This window comes from Symphalangus syndactylus, chromosome 17, assembly GCF_028878055.3.
Source record: "Symphalangus syndactylus isolate Jambi chromosome 17, NHGRI_mSymSyn1-v2.1_pri, whole genome shotgun sequence".
NCBI lineage: Eukaryota > Metazoa > Chordata > Mammalia > Primates > Hylobatidae > Symphalangus > Symphalangus syndactylus.
Genome location: NC_072439.2, coordinates 72,986,593 through 73,008,456, shown reverse-complemented (window position 1 = coordinate 73,008,456; position 21,864 = coordinate 72,986,593). Strand labels below are relative to the sequence as shown.

Genomic DNA, 21,864 nt, shown 5'->3' with positions numbered 1-21,864 from the left:
GCCATGATGCTTGTAGTGTATGTTGCGGTATGTCACACGGAGCTCAGTTCTCCACTGCTGAGGCACTCAGTTGTCCACCTGCTGGGAGTGTAGGTAGCTAGGGATGACGTTCACCTGAAAAATGTCCTCAGCTGAACAGTGTCACTTCACCTAAGATTGTTACCTCTGGGACGGGTATTGGGGGGCAGCCCACATGCAGTGACTAGTCAATGGAGATGGGATGCAAAGGCCTGATGCTTCCAGGTAGGATAATTCTCAAGGGCTGTCCTAGCTCCAGCACTTCCATGGATCAGATGAAGTTTTTGTTACCACTACATTTCAGTTCAGCTCTTACTTCGGCTCAGTCCAGTTCTTCCTTTACTCCCCCGCAGGTGTTGATTCTGAGGCATACCCCAATAAACTCACACAGTATAAATCTCAGGGAGTCTCAGGGTTTATTCCTGGGGAACCCATCTGATACGATGATTCTTTCCAGTTTGGTTGCCTATGCAAGGCCAGTTGCCAGTAGAACTCTTTAGTTCCTCTGAACTTTGCTTCTGAGGGCCTCAGATGTGTCCAGCAAAAACCTTCTCCTACCAGTTTGAACTAAAAGCTCAGCATTGAGCCTCCTTGGTTTTGATTGGTTGGGACATATACCCAAGAATAGATTATTCAAGGAGAGAAAAGAGCCTCACAAGTCAGCTGTCCACATCTTCCTGAGACCTACCTGCTAACCCCAGCTCTGAGAGGGGACCCTGAGGCGAGTGCCCCATGGGTGTAGAAGCTGATCCCTGCTTTGCACCTGTTTGTGCTCCTGCCCTCGTCTCACATCCCTGTTTGATTCCCAGGTTCCTTGAGGCAGCCACTCATCACTGTCCTGTATCTCTTCTCTTTCTGTTATATTTTTTTTAGTCAAGAAAAATGAACGTTGAAAACACAATTGAGCTATTTCAAGCAAATGTAGAACTTCTCTCCAAATATGTTGCAGAAACACCACCAAGCAAACAAACTACTGGGAAGCACAGCTTAGAAACAAACAACAGCTGCCACCATTTATGGGCTTTTATTTTTTCTTTTCCTCATTTCTTTCTAATTCCATTTGTAATAAAACCTGCTGCTCTAATGGCCTAGTAGTTTAACCAACAAAATTTTTCTTCCCTATCCTGAGGCCTCCCAGGTGGCCTTGATGGTGTCTTCTAGCTATGGGGTGTTGGTCGACTCAGAGCTCTAAGTCCCTTAAGAGTGTTTTCCAGTTTTGTGGTTCTGTCTGGAACCACACCTCCCAGACCAGGTGGGGCATAAGTGGAACTTCTGGACTTGTGGATTTTTCAGGACCTGAGCATGGAGTGTGGTTTCTTGCCCTTCTGGCTTTGTAAGAGTAGGTAATGTAGTGCTAGCTCCAATCTTTCTCAGTGACTAAGTGCTTCATCTGTTGGGTGCTTTGTTTGCTTTTTGTTTTTGTTTTTATTTGTTCTCTATGTGGAATCTTTGAAGGCACCTACGCAGGGCTTTTCTTGAGTTTGATTGACCACAGACTGGACTTTAAAGCATCCTGACTTGTCAGATCAAACTCATTTTTCCCTTTCCCCAGAATAGTGGATAAACTCATTTTCCCCTTCCCCCATTTAAATCCTGCTGGTGGTGTGGAATTTCTCAGCTTAAAAGTGATTACTATTAGGTATTAATAGATTTCCGACTATGTGCAAGGCATTGTGCAAAGCCCACACTTATTCTTCACAAGAGCATGGCTAGGTAGATGTCATCCCTGCAGACCCAGACAATATGTTGCTTTCTTGGGGTCTCCTAGGATCACACAGCTGGTCAAGGCACAGCTGGTATTTAACGCAGGTCTGTCTGAATCTGAAGTTAAGGCTGTTCCCTGCCTGCCTCTTAGCCACCCATTGTAATAATATATGGCATTGCTCTCATGTAAGTGTCTGGTAGAGACAGGCCAAAGGTGCAGTCTATTTTTATTTGTTCCTAAGAATATTTTTTAAATTAAGTGCCTACAACTTAAAAAATAGGAGATCTCACGTTAAATACAATGTTCAGTTTCTCTTGAAAAATCTTTAGACCTGGCAATATTGTGCTCATATGTTGACAAGACAACAAGTGGCTCCAGCTAAGTAAACTCCACCCCACCCCACCCTACCATACCACACCCTACCTCCCTCAAGGAGGCTCGGGTTGCCCAATTTGCCACAGGCCCCAACTGGACCACTTTACTTGTTTATGTTACTGGCCTGGCCTCTGCAGACATTTAAGTTTGTGACTCCTAGATTTATGCCTTTAAAGAAGCAATTTCTGTCCAGTTAGGAATCAGTAAGGGGTAAAAGTCAATTTCTGCCTCTGAATAGGATTTTATAGGCTTTGATTTTTCTTTTCAACTTTTTGGGATAGTAATTCAGTTGTAATAGCAGTAATTATTGGATATTTATTGAACACTGTAACATTTAGCTGACTCCTGGGGTTAGTGGACAACTGATTGGTGGTAAGAACTTGAATAATTCTCCAAATTTAGTTTGCATTCTAAATCCTGCAGTTACTCAGCAGGTAATACAGGAACTAGAGGCTATCCTCAAAAGTATATTCTGTAGAGGCAGTATTACAGAAGAGAGATGAATCCAAAGAAAAACTTTCTGAGAGAGGTAGTTAAGTTGACTCTATTTTCCCTTGGAAACTGTTGACTACCATAGGTGAGATTGCCCCACAATGCACGAACACCCTTCTTAACTACCAGGGCTCACTCAACACAATGAACAGCTCAGATATTTCAAAGAGAAATACCCTGGAACGTTAGAACCTTCTCAGGATGATAAGTCTTTCACTTCATCTTGATGTAGCTCCTGCAAGTGTGTTTTTCCATTTAACAGTGAGAAATGTGTTACTTCTTTTTTATTATTTCACTTGAAAAAGCATCTCCTTTTGCCTGATTTAAACACATTTCATAGAAATGTAAAATGGAAAGAAAATAGAACTTGGCTAATTTCATAGCTGCAGCTGACTTAAATTTTAAAATTTTGATAGTATTAAATGTTAACACATGAGAGCCCCTGAAGCTAAAGTTGTTATTTATTTGATTAATTTGAGAAGTATTTGCTTTTGATTAAGGCAATGCCTGGAATATTGTTTTGAATTTTTATTGTTTGTTTGTTTTCTTTCAGGACCCCGCAGGGATCTTTGAATTGGTGGAACTTGTTGGAAATGGAACATACGGGCAAGTTTATAAGGTAAGTACATTGAGTCTGAATGTGGCTTATGTATGGTTTCAGTTCATGAATGATGAATTGCAGTGCTGTCTACACTGGCTCATAAACGGCTCCTAACAAATTTAAAATGAATTAACATACTTGTTGATTGACTCTCCATCTTTTAAAATATATCTGTGGTTATGTTGCCTAAACTGGATTCTGTGATTTGGGTATTTCCCTTCATTATATAATACTGTGTTTATTTGTGACACATGAATTCTGATGGCACATATTTGAAGCTCTTCAAGCGTTCAGTTTCCTTTACTTTAATCACTGCCAGAACTGGTTTTTGAAAGAGAAAAGAATGCGATCTACTTTAGAAATTTAAGCTATTAAATTGTTGCAGCTGGAAAAGTAGATGTGTTATTGGCCTAGGGCATGAATTAAATGAGTTGAGTGAACAGTGTTGGAAGAAAACTTGGTTACCTCACAAAGCAAAAGCTTAATAGCAGTGACGAATTTTAGGAAATAATTAAAAGTTAAACTTGAGTTGAGATTGAGCTGTGGAATAAGAAGTCTTGCTTGCCTGTTTACTAATTTTTGCTTACAAATTCACTCAAAAAGTGTTTTTAAAAGGTATTTTCCCCAAGTATAATCTACGAAAAATGGTCGGTTGAAAATGTGAGTTGATTTCTTTTCTGATTGTCGAAAAAAAAAAAAAAAAAAGAAAGTGAACTGTTTTTGGACTAAAACTTTTGGGGTTTTATTGAATGAGCTATTGAAATGCCATCAAAACAAACCAACTGTTTCCTCATGATAATTTCTAGGGAAATATCCATCATTTTCCCTAGTGGCAGCGATAGCGGATGGCATTTCCATTACAAATTATCTCGTGTTCTATTTTTAAAAATTCCTGCTGAGCCCTAAACTTCTCTCAGTTAATTAAGTTTATTATGGAAATCATTCAGGTTGTAATATTTTCAATTCTGCAGAATGTCAAAAGTATTATTTATAGGGTATTCTTGAGATTCTGTTTTTTAAAGCACAGTTGTAAGTGGATACACATTTATATGTTTATTTACGAGAGGTTTCCTTTGGTGTCCAGGGGAAAATTCTCCCTTGCAAGAAACGATTATTTCCTAAATTGTACACCTTTTACCATTAGACAGAATGTAGTCTACCCAACCTGCTCACTTGACGTTGATCCTGTCTGACACAGAAAGAAATGTGTCTCAGCAAAGGCTTTTAAATACTTTCAATGAAGATAATTGGGTTGGAAGATTGTGTTACTGCATTTTGAGAAACTGGATTGAACTTGTGAAGTAACTAATGAATTAAGCTCTGACTTAGGTAGAAAATTACTTCTGATTTGCTGTCAATATGAAGGAGCAACTCTGTAGCATGCTGTTGGTTTTATGGTGCCATTTCTTTGAGCCTTTCCGTTTCATTATGTTTCCCACCCATAGGATATGCATTTGGGAGACAATTCACAGCTTGGTACACTAATTCAAGAGGTGAAACTCTGCACTCTTATAAGAGGAGATACCAAGAGATTCAATTAAGGATTAGAACATTTGGAAAATCCAGAATTATCCGTAATTTCTTGTTATTTGAAAAAGGCAAGGAAACAAATGGCAAGAGGTCTCAGATCTTTTTACAGAGGGAAGATATTTAGCAGCTAGGTTGTCAACATTATTATTCTAAAGGATTCCATTCTCTTGGTGGTTGATACAGCACTATGGCACCTTCCAAGTTTAAGGGAGATTCTGCAAAGAATGGTCATGATGAATGCAGTGAACTTTGGGACAGGAGATTTGGTCTCTTTTACCAGCCCCATTGTTTTGTAGCCACCACAGCTTTTCTGTGTATTAGTCAAATGAGAATGTAGTTAGAAATGCTCTGGGGTCTGGCCAGGTGCGGTGGCTCACACCTGTAATCCCAGCACTTTGGCAGGTCAAGGCAGATGGATCATTTGAGCTCAGAGTTCGAGACCAGCTACAGGCCAACATGATGAAACCCCGTCTCTACTAAAAATACAAAAATTAGCCAGGTGGTAGTGGCATGCACCTGTAATCTCAGCTACTTGAGAGGCTGAGGCAGGAGAATCTCTTGAGCCTGGGAGGCAGAGGTTGCGGTGAGCCGAGATCTTGCCACTGCACTCCAGTCTGGGCGAGAGAGTGAGACCCTGTCCCCCACCCCACCCCCCCAAAAAAAATGCTATGGGGCCTTGTGTTGATTTACTTAAAGAATTATAACTCCCTACCTACCTATTTAAGGGTTTGGTTTCTAGGCAACCAGATGATGTTAGGTGGCACTGCTCATGAACAGACCCTGTGTTTCCTGAGGCCACTAATCCAGTCCTGCTGTCATTCTGAGTTCTGAAAGATTAAAGTTTAATAAAATAGCAAAATATGAACTAAAAGATACGTGAGCCTAAAGTCAATTACATTAAAAAGTGATTGCACTATAGATTATGCAACTTTTATGGAATATGTATGTTTCTAAAATACTATAGGTATAAATAGAAATGTTATAGCTCTAGGAGGAGGTCCTTATACATAAAATCATATGATAAGTATTTTCTTTCTGTTAAATACTGTATTAGTCTGTTCTCACACTGCTATGAAGAAATACTTGAGACTGGGTAATTTATAAACGAAAGAGGTTTAATTGACTCACAGTTCTGCATGGCTGAGGAGGCCTCAGGAAACTTACAATCATGGCGGAAGCCACCTCTTCACAGGGTGGCAGGAGACAGAATCAGTGCCCAGTGAAGGGGGAAGCCCCTTATAAAACCATCAGATCTCATGAGAACTAACTCACTATCATGAGAACAGGATGGGTGAAACCGCCTCCATGATTCAATTATCTCCACCTGGTCTCTCCCATGACACATGGGGATTATGGGAACTACAATTCAAGATGAAATTTGGTTGGGGACACAGCCAAACCATATCAAATGCTAAGCCTTTGATTTTAATTTTTAAAGTCTCTCTTTTGGTATTCCTGGTTTTCATAAAGTCAGGTGTAATTTTATGAATAAGTATATGGACATAGCCTTTATTTTATGGAAAAATTTATTGTAAGTTTCTTTTTTATAAGCTGCCCTAAGAGAGTCATAATATAATTTTGTTTACAGGTAGTTTTAAAGAAACATACTTAATATAATAAATAAAAAGCATATGTAGGTATTCAGAGAATACCTCTTGAAATGTATCTGCATGTGAGTCAGGTACATCTAGATATAGAAATATAAATATTTTATATAAAAACCATTTAATAATGTTTAGTTTTTCAAAGTTGCTTCTAGTCTTACTCCCAATTCTAGCTTATTCCTGTTTTGGGCAAGGTTATATTTGTTTATCTTTAGCATTTTAGTCCCAGGTAATCAAGTAGTGATTCAATGTCTGTTTTTTGCTTTAGTTACTGAGGAGCATAGGTAAATAATAAAGAATAGTGATTCACTCTCAGGACTTTTAATGAGGAAACCATCTCCTTCTGTTCATTTCTGCCTTAAAAAATAAACCAACAAAAGGCCACATACGCATTTACTAAAGGTCTTGGCTGTTTATTGGCATGCCATCTATTGGGAACCTAATGGAATCTGGACACATTTTTGTTAAAATAGAGCAATTCTTTTAATAAATTGAAATAATTGTTTAATGTTTACTGGTAAGATACCACTACAAATTAGCCACAGGTTTTAAGTAAATATTGGTTTATCCTGTCTCCTAATTTGCCCTTTTGAATATAGATTGGTTATTACGGAGATGAAGACATATTTTATCCCAGGGTGATAATGTGAATTAGGAATATGAAGGATTCCTCAGTATTTCTCATATTTCTTTTCAATACTTCTTAAGGTTGTAAAGTGCAAAGTAGGGAGGCCATCATGGTGGCTCTTGTGCTTATGAGAGAGAGATGCTGTGAGTGTGTATATTTCCAACGGGCTTTAAGAGTCTTCATAGTCCTCATTCTGAGTTCCCCTCTGCCAGCTGGCTGTCCAGCCCATCCTTCATCACCTCCAGTCATGTGGAACTCATTACTTTTCTGTCAGTCCATTTTCCTGCAATTCCTTTGAATGTTATCACATTGTGCTGAGATCCTGCCTTCCTGAAGTGTTTACCATTCAACCCCAGTTCATACCTCTAGAGCTATTTAAAATTTAAAATTAAATATTCTTTCACAAGAATGTAGACCTTTTGGGCTGGGCGCGGTGGCTCACGCCTGTAATCCCAGCACTTTGGGAGGCTGAGGCGGGCGGATCACCTGAGGTCAGGGATTCAAGACCAGCCTGACCAACATGGAGAAACCCCGTCTCTACTAAAAATACAAAATTAGCTGGGCGTAGTGGCGCATGCCTGTCATCCCAGCTACTCAGAAGGCTGACGCAGGAAAATCACTTGAACCAGGGAGGCAGAGGTTCTGGTGAGCTGAGATCGCACCATTGCACTCCAGCCTGGGCAAGAAGAGTGAAACTCTGTCTCAAAAAAAAAAAAAAAAAGAAAAAGAATGTAGTCCTTTTGTGTAGTCTTTTTGATATTTAAAGAAGATTTCTCCATTCTTCCTCCAAACATATACTTATGTCTCCTGTTGTCCGGGCAATGTAGCCTCAGTTGCTTGATTCATTCTTATGGCATAGACCTGAGGCCCTTCATTATCCCTATGAACTATTCTATTACTAAAAGTCATGTTTTATGCTTGTAAATAGTTTTATATTCCATAAAACCTTTTGAATGTATGATTTAATTCCTATTAGAATGAGCAGCTTGTTCTCACTTCAGGGTCTTTATAGTTATAGTTCTCTCTACTTAGAACACTTTCCCCCCAGCCCTCTCATGGCTGGCTCCTTCTCCTTCAGGTCTCAGCTCAAATGTTACCTTCTCAAGGAAGCCACTTTTCATCCCTGTGTCTACTACAGCCAGCCACTGCCTCTGCTTCCCTCTGCCATAGACTTTCTTTTTTTTTTTTTTTTTTTTTTTTTTTCTTGAGACGGAGTCTTGCTCTGTTGCCCAGGCTGGAGTGCAGTGGCGCAATCTCGGCTCACTGCAAGCTCCGCCTCCCGGGTTCACGCCATTCTCCTGCCTCAGCCTCTCTGAGTAGCTGGGACTACAGGCGCCCGCCACCACGCCCGGCTAATTTTTTGTATTTTTAGTAGAGACGGGGTTTCACTGTGGTCTCGATCTCCTGACCTCGTGATCCGCCCGCCTCGGCCTCCCAAAGTGCTGGGATTACATGCGTGAGCTTCCGCGCCCGGCCCATAGACTTTCTTTATTACATTAACCTGTTTTATTGTTTTTATGGTATTGCCACTCTCTGAATTATTGTACTTCCTTGTTTATGTCTGTATTTAGCAATTTAAATACATAAGTCAAGGGAAAATAAAGTCAGAGGCCTAGTCTGTCTAGGCTGTCACTCTATCCCTGGTCTGGCACATAGTAAATGTTGACACTTGTGGGGCCCAGAATTGAGCTATGTGTTCCTTGATAATTCTTTGTATATCTATTCCTAGTTTTAAATTTTTTTAGCATTTTCATCAAATGTTAATCTTTGTACTTTAGAAAAATATATTTGCACAAAAGCAATAAACAAAATCCTCTACCAATTTTTTTTTTATAATGGGATGGGGATGTGGATCTTATGTTTAATGAATTCCCAGTAGTCTGCAGAAGCAAGACTATGCTAGAAATTTACAAAATGAAGCAAAGCAGTTTTCTGGGGTTTGGTCTCCTGGCAGAGGTCCTCAAACTTTAGTAAGTAAAATGAATATTTGGGAAAGGATTTAAAATGTAGATTTCCAGGCTCCAACTTCTGAAATTTTGATTCAGTGGGTCTGGGGTATCCTCTTTGAACATTTAATAAGTGTAAATGCTCATTCTGTTGTTCAAGGTCCCGGGACTGCACCTCCAGAAACTGCAAAAATGATTGTATGTTATCCTGTTATAGGTCACTTGAGTGAATGCTAATCCTAACACTTTTTGTAATCATTTATTTTAGGATTTCCATGCTGACTCAAACTTACATAAACGGAGAAAAGCAAAAATCAAAGTTCTTGACCTGAGATGTGATACCCACCTGTTTGGGCTTATTCAAAGATTTGACTTCCAGTGTTTTCATTTGATATGCTTATGATTACAGTTTACAGCTGAATAATTGAACTCAAGACCTGAGAATCAATATTGTCAAAACTGACCTCATATAGCAAAATCTCGGCCTGTTTGGTGGAGATTTTCTCAAATCTGTATATCGTGATCTCTTTATTAACCTTCTGTTAAAATAAGATAAAATATTTCAATAGTAAGTTTATTAATAGTTTATTTATGGAGGTGATTCTATAACATTACCCGGGATGCACTGTAGCTTTTCATAGCCTGCTGCAATGAATCATGTATTATACTATTCACTTATTGTTTGGCAAGGAGTGAGTATGGGAGAATGGTGTGTTTTATAGATAATAGTGGCATTTGTTTTTTAATCAAGAATTTCTAACATAAAGAATACATTCTTTCACATTTGTTGAATGCCCATGAAAAAAGCCCTGTGCTTTGTATGGGAATAATGCAGAGCTAACTGAGGAGGTTCCTACTCTTAAGAAGTGCGTAATCAGATTATCTAATTAGGACTGAGTGTTCACTGTGCACCAGAGGCTTTTATGTATATTGTCTCAGTTATTCCTCATGGTGGTTATGGTCTCATTTTATCAGGGAGGAAGAACATTTATTAAATCACATTTTCACTCTAAGGCAGGGTTTCTCAGCCTCAGCACTCCTGAGATTTGGGGCTGGATAATTCTTTGTTGTGGGGGCTGTGCTGTGCGTTGCAAGATATATAGCAACCTCCCTGGCCTCATCCAACTACAAAGCAGCAGCACCCCTAAGTTGTGACAGCTGAAAATGTCTCCAGATTTTCCAGTGTCTTCTGTGGGGGTAAAACCACTGCTCTAAAAATCAGACAGAATGGCAAAACTCTTAACATTGTGGTGCAAGTGGGGACAGTGAGAGTGTAGACTATTTAGGAATTAATGCTGTCCAGGCAGAGTGGGGACCTAAATGGGCTGCAAAATGTGGGTTTGGAAAAAGCTTTGAGGCCTTGGCATTTCCACTGTATCTGGGAGTGTAACTGAGCATTTTTATAAGTGGAAAGAGTATAATGAAAAGGACTTTGGAGCAGGACTGATTGAGCTGGATTCCCAGTCTGGTTTTGCTCTGTTCCAATCGTGTGAACATAACCAACTTACCCCATGAGCCTGGATTTCTTTATCTTTTATTAATAGTACAGACTAGAGCTGTTAATGAAAACTCAAGTGTAAAACATTAATATGTGGAAGTGCTCGGCTTAGTGCCTGACACATAGTGGGCACTCAATAACCTTTTCCTCTTCCCAAACACACGTGCCAGTTCCTCCCATGGTCTTGCTTTCATAGAACATGTTATGCCCTGAAAGAAACATTCATAGAGGAATGAAGTTAGAAACACATGTCTTTGTGCTCCACATTCTACATTTGATTTATTGGTCTTTATGTAGGCTTAGAATGGCATTATTTGTATTAAATATTAGGATGGTGCAAAAATAATTGTGGTTTTTGCCATTAAAAGTAATGGCAAAAACGGCAATACTTTTGCACCAACCTAATACCAGTATTATTTTAATGGCAAAAATGGCAGCAACTTTTGTGCCAACCTAATACAATTCTTACATTGTATTTGGTGATACAATTGCCACTTAGATATTATGTTTGGTCTTTAGTGCTTAAAAAAGCCAATTTCTCAATAACGTGTAAAGAGAAGATAGATTAATAGAGGAAACAGGAATCAGTTGCAGCACTGTAGAACTGTGGTGGGGTGATAATGGTTTCTGAATAATTTTATATTTCATAAGCTTTGGAGGAGAAGCAACAGTATTTCTTCTTCCGGTAGTATAAGGTCTCAGGAGAGAGTCTATTGTGAGATTAGTGAAGGGGTGTGGAGCAGCAAGAACCTTATTTAGACATTGAGGACCCATCATATGGTTTTGGTTCTACCCTTAACTTGCCTTAGCTTTGAGCTTGCCATAGATCTACTTGGAACTTCAGTTGTTCTCATCTGTAAAATTAGAATATAAAGAGACAGTTTTCATGATATACCCCATGAAGCTATTGTGAGGTTGAAATCAATTAATGACTTTGAAAGGAATTTAAATATAAATTCCTATGTACATGTAAGGTTTGATTACTGCTATTGTCATTTATTACAATAGGAGGTGGCAGATTCCTGTTATCTTGGGGTCTAGGGAAGTTTATTCCTATGTTGTTATTTCTCTTCTTCATCCTCAGGCTTTATTATCTGTTCTTAAAGTGTAGTTTTGCTAGAATTAAAGGTAACAATTTTACTTCCATTCTCCAACAAGTAGGAGAATCATTCACCTTTGAAATATGTTGGCTTGATGAATTTTTCATCCTCATAGATCCCCGAGTTGTTTGCATCTAATTTGTCTGAAGACCATACCACCTTGTGCTATGATCTGTTGAGTGTAATGAATTAGATGGTTGTCATGTGAACATGGAGGGAAGACCTTTGTGGGTGCCTGCGTGCTAGATGCCATACGGATGGGTCGACTGCTCTGCTAGGTAGCTGAACCTGTAGACTTGCTACCAAAACTTGATGCAGGGACTGTGTGGGATTTCTTGTTGCTACTAGTGGTTTGCAGCCTTCACTTTTTATAGAAATCATCTGGATAATTTTGCAAACTATAGATAATTGGGCCTTTCTTTAAAAATTTGATTTTAGTTTGTCTGATGTTGGGCTGGGGGAGGTTTTATTCCAGACCTTCCCAGATGCTTATAATGCACAGCCAGGATAGAAAGCTGCTGGGCTGAGGCTCTCTGTAGTGTAAGTGCTCTTTTGGGTATCTTTGCCTTTGGAGACGAATCTACCCCTTTTAGCTCTATCTTGGAATTTTGTTTACCTTTATTCATTTATTCAGTGTCAGCTTTCATAAGTATCTAACAACTGCCTGGCATTGCCATCAGGGCACGGTTCAGAGATAAACATGTGGCATGGTCCTTGCCCTCCAAGTGTTTGAAGTCTCTGCGTGGAGAGACATGAAAATAGATCACTTCAATGTTGTATTCCATGCACCACAGCAAGAGTATACAGAGCAGAGCCAAATCTGTGGGGGCTGTGGGAAGACCAGGAAAGGCTTCATATATAAGGTGACTCTTGAGTGGAGTCTTAAAAGATGAATAGATATATGTGGAAGGGGAATTAAGTAGGTACTCTAGGGAGAGGTAGTGTTACCAAAGGCTTGACTGCTTTTGATGGCCTGGGCCAGGGTCAATAACCTGAGGTGAAGTAGGGCTAGGAGGCCTTTAAGACAGACATGGACGGATGGCTCTTCTGGCCTTGAGTCTTGGCCTTGAGACTCATTAGCTGTGTGAGCTTAAGCAACTCATTTAGCTTTTCTGGGCCTTGCCAGAGGCAAGGTTTTCTGAGGTCTTGCCAGAGGGTCTCCAGAGTTCCTTCTGGATATGACATCCTTTAATTCTAAGTAGAGCACTAGTCTGGATAACCTCCACAAGTTGCTTCCATGAATCCACTTACAGCCTGTGCTTTTCCAACTACAAAACTGTTATAGAAATATTCTAAACCATTAGCAAAATGATTTATATGGAATGCCTAACATTATTAAGGTACCCGTGTGGCCTGGTGTAGTTCTGTGTTGAAGGATGTAGACACATGCACGTTTTATACCATTCTCTCATTAATTCAGAGCCGCAAGGTTTTAGCAGGTTCTCACTGACTCAATGACTGATGATATATACTTTCTAATAGTGATGAAAAGAGGATGAGATTTTCTGTTAGGGATGGACATGGATTGGCACTCGTGTGCTCAATTTTGATTTGAAGTATTTAGAATGCTTGAGTCCAAAATACTTTCATTCCACCTCATATTTTATCAATGAGTTGCCAAATAACTTGATGCACAACTCCCTCATGACTTGTAGTTTTTAGATCTCATAACCCCCTTAATGATTTGGTGATTATAAGGCACTTTCAAGTAATTAAACAATCAATAGTTACTATTCTGGGTTATTTGTAACCTGTAAAATGAAACCCCGCCAGGATTACAGGCACAGAATTTAGGGCTCTTCACGGTTTTTAACTATTTTGTACATGGGAAACATTTGAGACTCTTTAATAAAAAGAATAACCAATTAACTGTGGTATTGAGATTGTATTTCTTATCTCTGTAGTTTAACCTTAAGTATAATTTCATTAAATCTGCTTGGATATTTTGCATATACAAAAAGAAATATCTGCTGTTTGGCAAGCAAATATATGCTTACTACTACATAGGAGCGTTGTTGGTGGTGAGGGTCTACAGTGGGGTCATTACAACCTCTGCTGCTGGGTGCAATGGCCTCGGATATTGCTTCGGATGTTGCGCCTGTTGCTCACTTTGGAAGGCGAAGCACAGAACTGCTGTGTCCATTTTGTTCCTCTCTACAACAAAGGAAGATAAGTGTAGCAGCTGGTTACACAATTTTCCTAGATAAATTACAAAATGTCTACTACAACAATTGTGATAATAATAACCATATCATCTTTGTGGACAGCAGGGAAGAGTTAGGATCTCAATATGTGAAGAACTCAGTCTCCTTTAAGGAGAAGGTGACTTCTTGTTTTAGAAAACTTGCCCGTTGTTGTTTAACATCTTCGAGTTGATACTTCAAGTATTGCTTGAGAAATTCAGTTTTGATCTGTGCATCACATTCAGGGAGGTGGTATGAGGCGCCTAGCTGAATTTATCTTACTGGAAATCTTTTTAGTGGTACCTCTTTCTCTTATCGTAGAATGTACATACTGTAATTACTCCCTTAGCCATTTTAAGTGAGCATACAATTCAGCAGCATTAAGTACATTCACATTGTTGTGCAACCCTCACCACTACCCATCTCCAGAACTTTTTCATCATCCTCAACTGAAACCCTGAACTCGTTAAATATTAACTCCTCACGCCCTACTCTCCCCCACTCCACCCCATGCCCTGATCTCTGTTTAAAAAAATACTGTTAGTAAACTTAAAACTTAATTATAGAGGTGGTGGTTTCCTGGGTAATGTCCTGCAACACTGGATCTGCAACAGGCCTGAAATGGGTCTGCATGTCTGTCTGTCCTTATGTTGGCGTTCCTCAGGGTACCTCACTAACAGCCCACTTTATTATCTGCAGGTGACTGACCACCCCGCACCTGCAGGGCTGCATCTTGTTCTAGGAAGCTGAAACCAGCTGAAGCCCTTGATTTTTCTACCCTGTTTGTATCTAAATAAAACGATCCTTCTCAGGTAGAAGTCCACAAAAAATATACAAGCATTTTGTATGAATCCTAAAAGAATATTGTGTATGTTTTCTGATATGGTTTGGCTGTGTCCCCACCCAAATCTCACCTTGAATTGTAATAATCCCATGTCAAGGGTGGGGCCAGGTGGAGATGATTGAATCCTGGGGGCAGTTGCCCTCATACTGTTCTCGTGTAGTCAATAAGTCTCAAGAGACCTGATGGTTTTATAAATGGGAGTTACCCTACACAAGCGTTCTTTGTCTGCACCACGTAAGATGTGACTTCGCTCCTCATTCACTTCCAGCCATGACTGTGAGGCTTCCCCGGCCATGTGGAACTGTGAGTCAATTAAACTTCTTTCCTTTATAAATTACCCAGTCTCGGGTATGTCTTTATTAGCAGTGTGAGAACAGACTAATACATTTTCTATATTAAAATGTCTGGGCTGTGGTTATTTTTATTACAGTTTTACAAATGAGATTTCTCTTTACCTTAAATGTATCAACTATTTTTTAAAGCAGCAAAACATTTTTCCCCCACGGGAAACTCCAGTATTTGACACAATAGCAGAATGTTCTGGATGGAGGATAGTTAGGATCTACCTCATGGAGCCGTCCCTTTGCCGACACAAAACTTCCCGATGCTCCTCTACCTCCCTCCACAGAGTAGCCCCATACTTGGAGCTCCAGGGAGCACAGTTCTACATCCCCAGTCACAGGTCCCTATGATATGACCTCTGCCTCCCCCTCCAGCCTCATCTACGGCCCATCCTGATTCCCACTGTGTCCATCTATGGTAGCACATTGCAGGGCATTCGTGCACACTGCACACAGTGTCTGTTTATCCGTGCTGTGCCCTTCCTCACCCCTTGTTGGCTAGCAATCATACTACATCCTTAACACTTGGTTCAGGCAGCACCCTGCCCAGTGGGGTTTGATGGCATTCCCTGCCTCTTCTCTCCGTACTCTGACATGTTTGTAATCCTCTGTCTGGCTGTCTCCTATTCCAAACTGAGCTCCTTGAGTCAGGGATATTACCTTACTGTTTCTCTAGTACCAATACAGAGTAAGTAGTTACAAATATGTACAAAAAAAAAAAGTACAGAGGCCGAGGCAGATGGATCACCTGAGGTCAGGAATTCGAGATCAGCCTGGCCAAAATGGCAAAACCCTGTCTCTACTAAAAATACAAAAACCAGCTGAGTGTGGTGGTCTGGGCCTGTAATCCCAGCTACTCGGGAGGCTGAGGCAGAAGAATCACTTGAACCTGGGAGATGGAGGTTGCAGTGAGCTGAGATCACACCACTGCACACTCCAGCCTCGGCCACAAAGGGAGACTCCGTCTCAAAAAAAAAAATTCTGCTGAGTCTGGAATGCCCTAACTCAGTGAGATATGTTTAGGTTTGCTTCATCTCAACTGTTTGAATATATAAATTAAGGAGACTGACACAAAATATAGTATTTAGTAGCCAACAGCAGTTTGAAACCTGATACGTAAAAACAGTGTCCGCCTACCATCTAATATGACAGAAGGGAATAGGACAAAGAAAAAAATTGTTTTCCCTTTTTAAAACTGGCTTTATGATTCTAAGGCTGTTTTTGTGGCTAAGCACAAAGAACCACGGCTCATCTGAACTTTTAAATAGCCTATTGCACACTTTTGATATCAGATATGGGTTTTTGGAGGTTGTTTTCCCATCTTCTAACATGTCTTTGGGACTGTAGAGTTAAACATTGACATCACTGATGTCTATCATAAAACATAAAACAGAATGGTTTTGAAACCTTCATATTATTTCATTTGACCTTCACAGTAACCCCATAAGTTAGGTAGAAGAGATATGATTAACCTTGTCTTAAAGGAGAGAAATTGAGGTCTGAGACTTTATAAATGTCTTCCCTTGAAGCCCCCAGGTAAGTAGTAGAGCATGACTCCTGATCAAGTTGCCTAAATTATCTTAGCTCTACTCAGAAGTTTCCCAGGAGGAAATTTGGGTATAACATCTCCTTAAATGTTTGGCAAAGATTGGTTTTGCCCTGCCCTTCATTGCATGTTTAGAATATTTTAAGTAGATTCTTGATAAGTCTGAATTTATACTATAGAGCAGCGATGCCATAGCCTGTTTCAATATATAGTACTTCTCATCTTTATAGCAAAAATACTAAAGGGTGATTCATGGCTTGGTGATTACTCATTGATTTCTTAGTAAATGGGGACACTATGTTTTTATACAACAAACACAATTGTGTTTTCCCAGAAAGATAAGAAGTGGATTCTTTTCCACCTACAAAAAGGAAGCGGGATACATTGGGCTACTTACATTTTACAATATAAAATACATCTGTGTTGATTATTTGAGGGAGTTGGTTGCCTCTTTTCTCAGAGAGGAGGAAGAAATTTCTAGACTTCTTCAAAAATCAGCTCCAATAGCCAGGTGCATTATTTTTTTTTTTCCCCAGAAAAACTCTACAATCAGACTGGAGCTTGATAAATGTTTGTTGAAATGAATTGAATTGATTTATTCTCTCAGCTTCAGTTGTGTGCTTTTGTGAGCAAATGGATGAATCTTACTGCTCTGGAGACCATGCAAATATTTGCCAGGGGTATAATTTGTACTTTTCCTCTATTCCAAGCAGAGGGAAGGCCAGTTACCTGTTACCTGGTGTGGCATTGTAGCAAGTTGCTTACTCTTTGCTTTTATATTTCCTCCTTTACAAGGATGCCTAGGTTTGTGTGTTTGGGGTTGAGGGTGGGGAGAGACAATGAAATAGAGGATGGAAAGGAAGAGTTTCTGGATATTGCAGAGGAGGATGACCTGGCTACAATATCAAGATGTAATCTCTTGGATAATTTGCATGACTGCAAGTTAGGAATACCTGTGACTCCCTATTTCTGTTTCCATTAAGGATCACATTATTCACTTTTTTCCTTACAGGTTTTAGTTATATAACATCAGCAACCCAGGAATGCTAGAGATGCCTCTATCCGACACTTTCATGACAAGTTTTAGCCAGAGTTATCTCATTCTTTCTCTTTGTCAAAATAGTGAAAGTTAGTGAAAACACAGGACAGGGTGTCCTCCTCTTTGGGTGGAGGCAAAGCTGATTGTATATTCTCTTCAAAGGAGTTGCAAATTAGGCAGATTCTGATTTCTCCCCAGCTAACACTTCTGGTGATTTCAGCTGGAGAAAATGAATGTTTTATGGCCTAAATATTTAGTACATTTTGTTCTACCATTTTGTACCCACTTGTGAACTTATGAAGAGATACTTCAAATACTTCAGAACTCCAAAACCTTTCCATTCCCTCAAGAAACCTATCACAGAAGCCAATCACCAAAGCCTCCCTCCTCCTCCATATGAATATGCCCCTCTGAGAGTGCTTCAGGGAGGAGGTACCTGAAGCCAAGCTCTCTGAGGCAACCCCAGCTTTCGTGGTCTGCTGTAAGATGGGGAAATGGGATGAGCAGATGATTAATACGGAGCCATGGCTGCTCCGTCCTTGGGGTTCCAGTTTATCTGTTGCCCAGAACAAGATTTGCTTGAATAAGACGAATGTCTACAGTTAATCAGCTGAGTAAATAGTCATAAATTAAGATGTGACCAAGAATCCAGTGTTCATAGGGGATGGGGGAAAACACAAGACAGAAAAGACAAAAAAAAAAAAAAACTGCTAACAGAACCCAAAACAGAATAGCAACATCGAAAACAGAACGCTCTTTGAGTGTTGTTTTCTAGTCTAGAAGCATAGGAGATTTGTGGCTACCTGATTAAGTTGATGAGTAATACTATGGTCAGATGTGCTCTTTGAAATTTGGCCTAAATACTATGCATCATGGTGTTACCTCTCGCTGGAATCTATATATTTGTGAGTAGCTAGAAGTAAGATAGGTATTGACAATATTTTCTTTCACAGCCCAATCACTACTTAAATTATTTCTCCCTCAGGAGTCTTAGTCTACATTCTCAGTGTTGAAGAAACTCCTTAGGCTGTGCAACAGTCTCTAGAGAGTATCTTTGCATTTCTAACAATCAACTCTGGAGATTAATTGGGATTATGAGACCCATTTGCTCATAATCATAAGATTTTAGCGTCTGACTCAGGATCCTGTTTCTCAGGAAGACCAAGGGTAAGGACACAGAGAACTCCTAGCCTTTAGTCTTGTGTCCACCGAGTCCTGCTACAAGCTGCCCTTTTGGCCCTCCGAGGCCCTGGAGGTTTGCTTTTGAAATTTCCTTGAGGAACACAGCTCAGGTAGTGGACCAGCTCAGGTGCTCTAATTTCAGTGTGAGTCTGTGGGCAGTTGCACTCAACTACTTCTCCATGGCTGGTGTCTGTTTCCAAAGTAAATACAGGGGAGAAAATCCCTTTTTTATAATCAGCAATTTGGGTTAGAGCAGAAGCAATGAAAGTGCCTATTGCTGAAAATTAGTTTTTTTTAAAAAAAGATAGCTATACAAAGGTGTGTATATCTACATATATATTACATATATATAATGAATTTGGTGTTTGTGCTGAGTTCTATGCTTTATTGGGAGTGAATTTCTAAATTGGTATCAGTTCAAGAGAATTTTTTTTCTTGGTAGTGCAGTGTCACCCTAAGACATGAATGTGGTCTTAAGGGCTGATTTTGCTTGGAATAATGGCACTTTATACTAACATACATCTTTTGGGGGCATTTGGAGGGTAGAGGATATCTACAAAAAATTCTCCAGAATAAAAATTTTAAGAAATCATAGATATTAACTCTGAAGAAGTACCAGGACCACAATCATTACTGCCTGCTATTACTAAGAGAAGGAAAAATAAGTTAACTTTTTAACTCGGCTCAGATGAAGGCTGGGCTTCCAAAATAAAAACTTTGATTTATAGGCAAAACATCCATGTGGAAGGTCACATTGCAGAAGAATATTGCTGTCTTCCTAGACTTGAACCTCAGAGGTTAAGATGAGTTCAGAACTCTTGATAGTTTAAGAGCCATCTCTTTATTTTTTTTAATCCTGAGTCATCTCTTGTAGTCAGGTGTTTCATAGATTTAGTATGTGCTTTGGTTGGCAGTTCTTGCCTTTACTTGTTAATGTTTCTCTCTAAAAGCTCAAGGACCGACCTTGTTCTGTGCACAGTAAAAGTAGCACTAGTGTGTAATCCCATATGTATAGTATATGTATAGAGTAACTATGCCCATTATAGGAAAGGCTCGGTAGCAGGTTTCCACAACATCATAAAGTAAGCACTTACTGCTTAGTATCCCTGCTTTAGAGATGAAGAGTCTAAACCTTGCAAAATTTAACTTGCCCTAGGTCACACTGACAGTAAGTGGCACAACCTGGAGTTGAACCCACAACCTTTTGACACCAGTGATTGAAACAGATATAATTCATCGGCATAATGAAAGCATGGTGGGGTCGACTGCTCAGTGCAAGAGTTCAGTCATCTAACCTTTAAAATTTTCTGGTTTAACTGAAGACTACTATTTCTAGTTCTTAGGATCCTTGTAAAGTAGAGCAGCCACTTATAATGTTGTTTACATGCTTTGTTTCTCCTATCTGACCATTTTAAAAAGGTAGAAAAGAATTATTCTGCTCACAAATGACCTAGTAATTCTGCCAATATGTTGAAATAAATGTTCTTTAAATTTTCCTATTTAGGAGGAGAGGTGACTTTAAGGTGGAAACCCAGCCACAATATGTTGCTATTCTAGAAGGTTCTTTGGCTTGGGTCAATCAAATAACTTTAATGTTACTTTTGCATTTCTGAATAGCCTCATTAGTTTTCAGAGAGGAGACTTGGGCAAAACTTGACCTTTTAAAGTACCTTAGAAGGAGGAGTTTACCAAGCAATTTAAGAGTATAAACAGGAGTTTAAGAAGTTTGTTGAAAGCCTCTGTCCTTAAGTACCCTTGGGTATCTTAAGACTGTTTATTCTTGTTGATATGCTAATCACAAGTCATTCTTCAGTATTAAAGCATTTCCTCCAAGGAATTAATACTTAAATAGGGTTCCTGCATGTACTCGGTTCATTAAACTATATTGTAAAGTAGTTCCTTATTTACATAGTGACACCAACCCTTGCATCCCAAATACACTGAGCTGAGAGGCTTTGCAGAGTATTAAACACATTTATGTCAAACATTCGCCATTTTGGAAAATCTGAAATTATCAGTTGCTTATTCTTTGGATAAATAGCACAAAAGAACATGTGGCTAAGTCACAAAGGGGATGCCTTTAATGTTATGTATGGAATAATCGTGTCTCCCTCCGTACTTGGGGTGTGGTATAGCCTTGTGGAATCCAAAGGCTTAAACGGTGAATAGATTTTTCTGAGGATTGTCTGGAGTTTTTAATGCCACATGAAGATATGGAAAATTTTATGGATCACCCTGGATGAGGACCCAGGATGAACCTTTCAAAAAATCAAACACATACTTCTCTTTGAAGCACAGTTTTGCATTTGTGTATGAACTAGACCCTTGCTACTCCAGGTGTGGCCTGCTGTCCAGCAGCACGATCAGCACCTCCTGGGATTGTTGGAAATGCAGAATCTCAGGCCTTTCCAAACTCACTGAACCAGAATCTGCTTTTTAACGAGACTCCCAGGTGATTTATATGCCCATTTAACTCTGGGAAGCATGAGACTAGGCCATCTCATTGGTCCTGAGGACTAGAGATAGCTTGATTAGTGGAATGCCTTTCCTAGGCATAAATCCAGGGTTCAGGATGGGCAGAGTGCCTGAAATGCACCATTTAACTTTTGTGTTGAATGTCTCTCCTGGGAACTGAGAGGGCTCAGGCAGGGCCTTTTTGCCCAGTGTGGTTGGTTTGTCATATCCCACAGAGATGAATCACACATTTGGATAAGTGAAGAGGATAAGGGAGATCTCAGTTCTGGCTACATGATGCAAAGTCTGTAATACTTAGGTGGAGAGTACATGAAGATTTGCAACATTTGGCTGCTACTATGCATTGGAAATTTTCCTCCCAACTCTTACAAATGCAATGATAGCCCTGAAACTCTGTCCTTCAAGATATCTTGGAACTTTCTCTGGTGCTGTTATTTCATATTAAAATGAGAAAAAGAACAAGAACATGAGAATAAATGAATTCTTTTCCTCTCAAAAACAATATCCAATCAATATACCTAATGGAAATATGAAGATGACACATAATGCAATTCTTGTATGAGTAGTTCTTTTGATTAATTATATAGAAGATCTAAAATGACTTTCAAGAGTTGAGAGATCTGTCAAGTGTTTTTACAGTGATAGGATAGAGAATAGTCACTCAGACACACATACACACACCTCCTTCTATATCTGCATGCATTCATACACACACACACACACACACACACACACACACACACATATTTTTTTCCTC

At 39.6% G+C, this 21,864-nt stretch overlaps 1 protein-coding gene and 1 long non-coding RNA gene across 12 annotated transcripts in view; one reads left to right on the top strand and one right to left on the bottom strand.

Annotated features, from left to right (window-relative positions):
- Positions 1-21,864, top strand: part of TNIK (TRAF2 and NCK interacting kinase) — a 409,664-nt gene that overhangs the window by 88,154 nt on the left and 299,646 nt on the right. For all 9 annotated transcript variants that reach the window (XM_063621578.1, XM_063621584.1, XM_063621583.1 and 6 more), the window contains exon 2: positions 3,144-3,209. In XM_063621578.1, coding sequence (XP_063477648.1) covers positions 3,144-3,209 — 66 coding nt within the window. The remainder of the gene's footprint in view (positions 1-3,143; positions 3,210-21,864) is intronic.
- The window catches only part of LOC134733070 (uncharacterized), a 45,246-nt gene continuing 33,805 nt past the window's right edge, over positions 10,424-21,864 (bottom strand). The window contains exons 2-3 of one of the 3 annotated variants that reach the window (XR_010116641.1): positions 13,495-13,651; positions 10,424-10,606 (exon numbers count right to left, since the gene is read on the bottom strand). This is a non-coding gene — a long non-coding RNA (uncharacterized lncRNA). Of the gene's footprint in view, positions 10,607-11,200; positions 11,252-13,494; positions 13,652-21,864 lie in introns of those variants that run through there. The other 2 variants (XR_010116640.1, XR_010116642.1) reach the window with 2 other exon arrangements.